Genomic DNA, 8,102 nt, shown 5'->3' with positions numbered 1-8,102 from the left:
TGAAATGCTAACATCTTCAGCTAATTTTATGTGACTTTAGCTTGAAACGCTAACATCTTCAGCTAATTTTACGTGACTTTCAGGCTTGTTGAAAATCAAACACTTTAATTATCCAGATGTGTCTAAAGTAACGTGGCTTGTTTCCTCAATTTGAGCTGCTGGATGGAGAAAATACGAGAAACATATGAACCAATCCTTGATTTAAAACCTCCTGATGGAGGTTCTAACCCTAACTCCACTGAGACGTCATGTTTAATAAACGTCTCAGCTCCTCAGACTGAAGAAGTCTGTTGGATAAAAACGTTTCAACAAAAAAAGAATCCATCCAGAGGACCTGACTCAACCTTTTTTTTTTAAATCACCACGTTTCAACCCTTTTCTGATGCTGTGAGGCTTTTTTATTGTTTGCACACTTTAAAATTGTTCTTTACATAAATAGTTTGTAAGTTGTGTTAATTTAGAATTCTAGTAAATTCAAGTTTATTTCATAATTACAGCTGCAGTCCAAAAAGTGAAACGGATGAGTGTAAATAATGTGATGTCAGTATTATGAAAGCACGTCGCCATCACTTCAGGTGCAGGTGTTTGTTGTTTATGTAGACAACACCTGTGCAAATACTCAAACAGTTAATGATTAGTATAATTATGAAGGATGCTGCGTTTGAGGAGCGTTGGAAATCCCTTAACACCACTGTGCAGTATAAAATTTTACTAAATAGTGACCAGGAAGTGATGAGTGACGGTTTCAAACACAACCTAAAGTCCAGTAGTTTCAACATGTTCATGAGAAATTTTGCTGACAGACACGTTCGGTTACATTATCACCTGCCTTTTGGCAGCGGCTTAATTCAGTTTACAACTATTGTTTTTATTTTTTTAACATTATAACTCGAGCACAGGATCAATAAAAGCCTGCAGGCTGCAGAAGCTGTGTCTCATTTGTTGCTCCGGTTGGCGGTGTGAGGCTCTTCATGAGACTTTCGTCAGAACTCCTCTTCGTCTGAAGAGGAGCTCAGAGCTCTGAACGTCGGCTGGTGAAGGCAACGAGCTGCAGTGCTGCGGTCTGCGAGGCGTTTTCTGTCGGTCAGAGATTTATCCACGCTGCGGCTCAGAGCCTGCTGCCATTTTGGATGTGGAAGTGTTTTTGTTTTGGCTGCCAAAACGTCTTCTTGTTCATCTGGAGATCATCCTGAAACCCCCACTGGGTGTTTCATGGCTCAGCAGGTCCTTTAGAGTAAAATGTGATTTTTTTATTTTTTAGGTTAAATTTCATAAGCAAATATTTGCTTCTTCTTTTTTCTACGTTTAGTGAATATTTTAAGCTTGTTTTTTTTTTTTTTTTTACTTAAAATTTACCTCAAAAAGCGTCAAAAGAAGTAAATTTCGTGCACACTTTTTTATTTTTCCAGTCTATCGGTGCTCCAGACTTTATAAAGTTACGTAAATAGTTTTAAAATGGAGAAATTTAAAGTTTGGGAGCCTTTCAGTTCAGATTTAGCTCATTTTTGAGTTTTAGTGTAGGAATCTAACCCCTCTGTGTGCACAGGACCAAAACTTTGGCCTGTCGCGATAAACAATAAGTCAATTAATCGCATGATAAATGAAAATTATCGACCTCATTTATATTTATCGGCTTTTATCGTTTCATCGTGTCTCTCTCTTTCTACTTCTAAGCTGAGAAGCTAAGCTACGAGCTAAGCTAACAGGCCGACTTCAGGAAAAAAACCTCCGTCTTGTCGAAGCTCCAAAATTCACGATTGAAACGCTCGCTCCCTCACTATCCATCCTTCAGTTTAAACAGTCTCGTACTGCCACTGGTGGTCAAAAACCGGTACTACACTCAAAACAAAATTAACCAACATTTCTTCTTAAATTTGACAATATTTACTAATTATTGTCAGATTTCAAACAATGTTATCGTTTATCGCAATAATTTCTGAGACAATTAATCTCCCAGTAAAATTTGTTATCGTGACAGGCCTACACTACATCCCAGTAAACGTGTTTCTTGTTTGAAGCTGTAAAATGATCTGTTGGGTCAAAACGTTCGGTCCAACTCGAACCCGTTGGGTTGTTTGGATGATTTCATCGAAGACGGATCTCAAAGTTTGTGTTTTTGTGAATGTTTAGAAGGAAGGCCGTCGTCACCGCACGCGTTCATTGGCACGCGGCGGCCGGAGGACCTGGTCAGCATGGAAACGGTTCTGGTTCCCACGGCGATGGCTCAGGTTCTGCTCTAAGCCTGAGTCTTTTTTCCCCGTCCGTCGTCGTTCCCACCTGTGAATGTAAATAAAGCATGAGACGCTGTCGTTCGGTGTTCAACGAAGGGTCGGTGAGTCTGATTTCCTCCCCTGGAGCTCATGTTTCCGTTTTGTTTTTATTTTTTTATCAATGCGAATGAAGGAAATGGTTTTATTTAACGCGGGTCTGTTCCAGAGACTCGAGTCTTTTCCACGTGCGGGCGGGGGCCACGACGGGTGCTTCGTCGCTCACCGCCTCGATAAATCTCACCAAGGACATGTTTGTGAGCTTCTCATTTAGAGCGGGGGTTACGGAGGATCAAAATAAACGTGTTTTGAAAGGTTTTCTGTGTCTCGGCCTCATTTCCTGGAACTTTACATTTTATCAAACCGTTGATCGACGCTTCGATCAAACCTTGAACGTTATGAGCGATCGGGATGACTCTCAGGTACTACCACACCAGATTTGAGCTCAAAATCTGTTTAATTGGTTAAATTATAGCAGTTTGCCTGTTTTCCTAGATTAATCGGCTGTGGCAGCCATCGTGTATTTTGCTAACGAACACAAGAACACAGGCCAAATTATCTTATCTACAAAGCTGACATCCAGTTTGTGTTGGTGTTTTAATATAATTTATTGTTTGTGTCACAATCGGGACATTCTGCAGCAACAGTTCAACTGTTGGCACAAAACATGTGGGGGTCTCCTGAGGCCCTGGGGGGACAGATTCCTGTTCTGACCCAGTTCTGATCATCTGATGTGTAATTCTGATCATCCAGTTGTGTTCGTTAGATTAAAATAAACATCGTCTGAGCAGCCGAGGAGCGTGGATGGTTCAGTTTACTCACCCAGAAATTAGCCATGGCCCAGTGACTAAATCATGTTTATTTGTGCAGCAGAACATGAAGGTTCATGCATGATCCGTAACAGGGCCGCAAGCGTAGCTACAGATTGTGCAGCTAGAGCTCATGTTTCTGTTATATTTAATACAAATTAAAACAAAAATTAAAAAGAAAAAGCATCACGTTAAATATTTTAATCAAGTTTTGGCTTTAGAAATCATCAGATTAATAAAACTAAAAACAGGAGAAATATAAATTAAAATTGTATAAATATTAATTGTCCAATCTTTTTGTTGAATGCAAAAACTATAGCTAAAGCTAAATAATAGAATGATAGCTAGTAGCTAAAAGTAGCAAAGCTGTAGCTAGAAGTAAAAATTAGTAGCACAGCAGTTAGTAGCTAAAAATAGCAGAATGCTAACTACAAGTTAAAAGAAGCGGCTTAAAATTACAATTAGCAGAATGCTAGTTAAATGCTAAAAGTAGCAAAATGAAAGGTAAAATAAACATTTTTAGCTATAAGCTAAAATAAGCAAAATAATAGTGGAGTTTAAAATGGTAAAATGTAACTAGAAAATAAAAATAGAATGGTTGCTGATAGCTAAACGTACCAAAACTTTAGCAACAGTTAAAATTAACTAACAATAGCTGGAAGAAATCAGTTACAAAACTGTTGCTAGAAGTAAAACAATTAGAAGAAAGAAAAAAAAGTAAAATCATAGAGGTTAAAATTTGCAGAATTGTAGCTAATAAATTCAATTCGGTTTATTTCTAAAGCTCCAAGTCACAACAGAAGTCGTCTCAGGGACTGAACAGAAACATTCAAATATAAAAATAATAACTGAACATTATTTATCTGAGGAGCAGCTTTGAGTTTAACTCCATCACAGAACTCTCATCTTGAGCGAGCATGAAGGCGACAGTGGAAAGAAAAACTCCCTCATGAGTAAGAAACCTTTAGCAGAACCAGGATCAGGACAAGCGGACCATCTGCTTCGACCGGCTGGGTTTGGTAAGAACAGATACACAATGGCAGGCCAAGAATCACATGTCAAGATAGAAATAGTATCAAATGAAAATATTCAATTTTAATCATTCATTTGAGGAAATGAGGTCAATTTGTCCTCTAGTAGTCTAAGTCTATAGCAGCATGACAAGCCGACCCCAACTATAGGATTCATCAAAAAGGAAAGTCTTAAAACTGGACAATGTGTCAGTCTCACGGACAGAAACTGGACGTTGGTTCCACAAGAGAGGAGCCTGACAACTGGAAGATCTTTCTCCCATTCTGCTTTTTGGAAGCTCTAGGAACTGCGAGTAAACCTGCAGTCTGAGAGCGAAGTGCTCTGTTAGTAAAATATGGAACAATAAGATCTGTAATATAAGATGGAGATAGGCTGTTATAGCTAAAAGTAACAGAACAGTAACTGAAAGCTAAAAGTAGATAATGGAAAGTTAAGTTACCGAAGTCCATGCTCAATAATCCAGGTATAAAATCCAACAATGTTCAATCAGATTACCTGACTATACCTGTTGGTAGGTTAAGGTAGAGAATTGTAGCCAATTGCTAAAAGTAGCAAAAGTGTAGTTAGAAGTACGAATATGCAGAATATTAGCTAAAAATAGGAACATTTTGGCTATAAAGGTAGCAAAAAGGTACTATAAGTATCTACGGTAAATGAATGCTAAAGTAGTAAAAAGTAGCACATTTGTAGCCAGAAGATGAACAGAATAGTAGCTAAAAGCTCATGAATAGAATTAATATATACATTTCTACAAAATATAAACAAATAAATTTAAACTATGCACAGTCCATATGTCAAACATTACCTGAATATTGCAAAGAGCATAATTAAAGATACTCTAACTTCATGAAAATCGGTTAAAAAAAATTCATAAAGTCAGAAACAAAATGCATTTAAAAAAATTATCTTACAATGGTCAAGTCCTGAAATAAAAATTTGAAAGTAAAATTTATTACTGCCTGCCGACTACCATGTTATGAGAGTTCTGCGACGGAGTTAAATTCAAAGAGGTATGTTCCTCAGATAAATACCGTTAAATTATTATTTTTATATATGAATGTTTCTGTTCAGTGCCCTGCCCTGAGATGACTTCCGTTGTGACTTGGTGCTGTTTAAATAAACTGAATTGAATGTTTGTCCACCCATGGAAACAGCCAAAATAACAGAAAATGTACTAAATAAATATGCAGGAAAAAGTGCTTTGTTTACATTGAAGGCATACCCGCATTTCAGAATTAAAATGAGTCAAACTAAAACAGTCTTAAAAATATTTCCAAAAACTGTCCAAAATGGTTTTAAAGTTATTTACAACATCCACTATAAACCTTGAACGAGTGTGATGTGACGATTAGTTAAAAATTAGTTTTTCAAACTCCATGTGAAGCCCTGATTTAATAGATCCGCACCATTTGTTTACTGGCGAAGGTTACAGCCTACTATGTGGACGGAGTCTGCGCTTGTTTCTCCCGGATCATGCGCCGTTGCATAAATAAGGAGCGAAGCCATCTGCAGAAGCTTCACAGCCGGGGTGCTCGTGACGTAGGTGTGGGAAAGTACACACAGCAGCAGCGTCGCGGTGCTGCAGCGACCTGAAAACAGGACACACTTCTACCGTGGACGGCTCATGACACTCTCATAGAAACCCGAAGTAAGTCCCAACCCGGTGCTTACCGGCAGTCTGTCCGGAAAACACTTATCAATAAGGCTATTTCCTGCAAATAAGCGTTCATTACCTAACGCTAGCCTGAAGGGCTCCGGCTATTTCCTAGTGTACGGATGCCGTTGTTGGCTAACTAGCTTCTCGCTGCTTTGTGAGTCGAGAGCCCCTTGAAATATTCTACACCTGTTTTAAATTAAATGTGTCACGAATAAAATTATCACGTTTCCCCATGACATTACAAATCTGTGTATAATTCAGTGCGGATATAAAATAAATGAATCCCGGGTTGTAGCCCTGCCCTTGATAGCTTCGTTTAGCTAGTCTGTGTTGACATCGTTCTTTCACTTTAAAACCTCAAAGCTTTGTGCCCACTTTATTTATTTGTTGGGGTTCCAGCCTGTTACAGTCATGGAGAAACCTCCGTTCAAGCAGAACCACAGCTGCGGGGACTGGGAGCTGAAGGAGCGGCTGGGGATGGGAGGCTTCGCCCATGTTTACCTCTACCAGCACCGGGTGAGTGTCGCCGGAAGTCCCGCTCACTTTCACTTTGAACCGATTTATCGAACCGGCCTGCGACTATCGATCAGTTTTAACCAAACAAGCTGTTCAACAGTGAGGAGATCATTTGTTTTATTAGATAAAAATGGGTAGTTTAAGAAAAATAATGTATTTTCACTGGATTCAGAGCGTTTACATCCCTTTATATAGCAAATGGAGTTAATTGAGTATATTTGAGTAATTGAAGTTGTTCTCGCCTGCGTTGTATTAAAACCAGTTCACTGGAGACAGATGAGCATATTGACACTTAAAGTGCTTTGATTTTGTGGTAGCGTTGCGTGCAGACATTTATTAACTTGTGAATCATTGAAAATCCTCTAATACTAAACACGTAAATTCACCTGTAGGATACTCGACAAAGAAGAGAACGCCAAAAGAAACTTCAAGATGATTGTATAAATACAACACTGCCTTTTAAAAATGTACGCGTCTGTTTAAATAAGATGATTTCTGTACAACACTTCCAGTTTTTGTTTTTTTCTGCATTGTTCAGTAATTTAGAAAAATATAAATCTGATCTTCCCTCTTTGAAAAACTCATTTGTTTACTCAACATTTCTGAGGATTTTTTTCTCCCTGTCCTTTATCATAACCGTATCACTTTAATTTCACGTTTTCAAAGATATGCAACTCTATTTGTTTGTTTTTTTGAGCTGTGATTAATAAATAAATACTTTGTTTTTGTAGGAAACTCTTGAAAAACTTGCGGTGAAAATGTGCCGCCTGGAGCTCACACCAAGAAACAAGGACAGATGGAGCAAAGAAATACAGATCATGAAAAAGTTTGTACTCAAATAGAGCAATTAAAATAGTTTTTGTTCTTCTAATGTTTAGTAGCAGCTGACCGCATTAAATAACTCTGAGTGATGTCATCACGAGTCGCCCTTCTTGCCCTCAGGCTGGATCATATTAACGTTGTGACGGCTCAGGACGTCCCGGAGGAAATCCAACACAACGCCTTAAACGATCTTCCACTGCTGGCCATGGAGTACTGCTCCAGAGGGGACCTGAGAAATGTGAGGAGCTCTGACTCTTCTTTGGTTTAATGCTTGAAATTGTCACATTTGTCCATAAAAGTCCCTGAATCTTTTTACAACTCATAGATGGACGTAGTTATCTGAACTGGGCTGACTGGTTTAACTTTCCTTCAGGGAAGACGCTGATCGTTTGTTTGATCATCAGTTCATACAAATCGGCCTGTGAAGAGAAACAAAACAATGTTTTTTATTTGTTGGCTATTAACCAGTCTTACACACTTTGCGTCATCATCTTGTTTCTTAAATAGACTTGTTGATCATTAAATGTAAACCCCTGTGTTTTCTCATATTTTTTTCATGCAATTTCATTTTATCATATGAGATGATAAAATACAAAATAGAGGATTTTCCTTAAAAACAATTAAAACTGCGAGATATGCCCAGAAAAATAACAACTTTAGGGACAAAATAAAAACAATTGGCATGTAGACATAAAACTTCTGACGTTAGAAACGACAGCTAAAGTGCATTAGCATATCATTAAACTAATAAAAATACAAGTTCTGACATTCTCATTTTACACAATATTTTAAATTATTGTGCTTTTATAATTTATATGCTCTGTGGTCAGGGCAGGAGTCTTGTATCACTGAGGCTGCAAGTTTGAGCCCAGGTAGTTGCTGTTAGCATGACAGACTAGTTGCTGTTAGCATGACAGACTAGTTGCTGTTAGCATGACAGACTAGTTGCTGTTAGCATCAGAGACTAGTTGCTGTTAGCATCAGAGGCTAGTTGCTGTT

General features: G+C 38.2%; 1 protein-coding gene across 1 annotated transcript in view; it reads left to right on the top strand.

The window, feature by feature from the left end:
- The first annotated feature begins 5,650 nt into the window (after positions 1-5,650).
- The window catches only part of LOC119424196 (inhibitor of nuclear factor kappa-B kinase subunit alpha), a 25,850-nt gene continuing 23,398 nt past the window's right edge, over positions 5,651-8,102 (top strand). The window contains exons 1-4 of the mRNA XM_037691668.1: positions 5,651-5,756; positions 6,165-6,281; positions 7,013-7,107; positions 7,224-7,341. Coding sequence (XP_037547596.1) covers positions 6,177-6,281; positions 7,013-7,107; positions 7,224-7,341 — 318 coding nt within the window. The 5' untranslated portion in view covers positions 5,651-5,756; positions 6,165-6,176. The remainder of the gene's footprint in view (positions 5,757-6,164; positions 6,282-7,012; positions 7,108-7,223; positions 7,342-8,102) is intronic.

The sequence above is a fragment of the Nematolebias whitei genome, chromosome 17, assembly GCF_014905685.2.
Source record: "Nematolebias whitei isolate Nwh7 chromosome 17, NemWhi1, whole genome shotgun sequence".
In the NCBI taxonomy this organism is placed as follows: Eukaryota; Metazoa; Chordata; class Actinopteri; order Cyprinodontiformes; family Rivulidae; genus Nematolebias; species Nematolebias whitei.
Note: the sequence above shows the minus strand (reverse complement) of the source record. Positions and strands in the feature narration are given on the sequence as shown.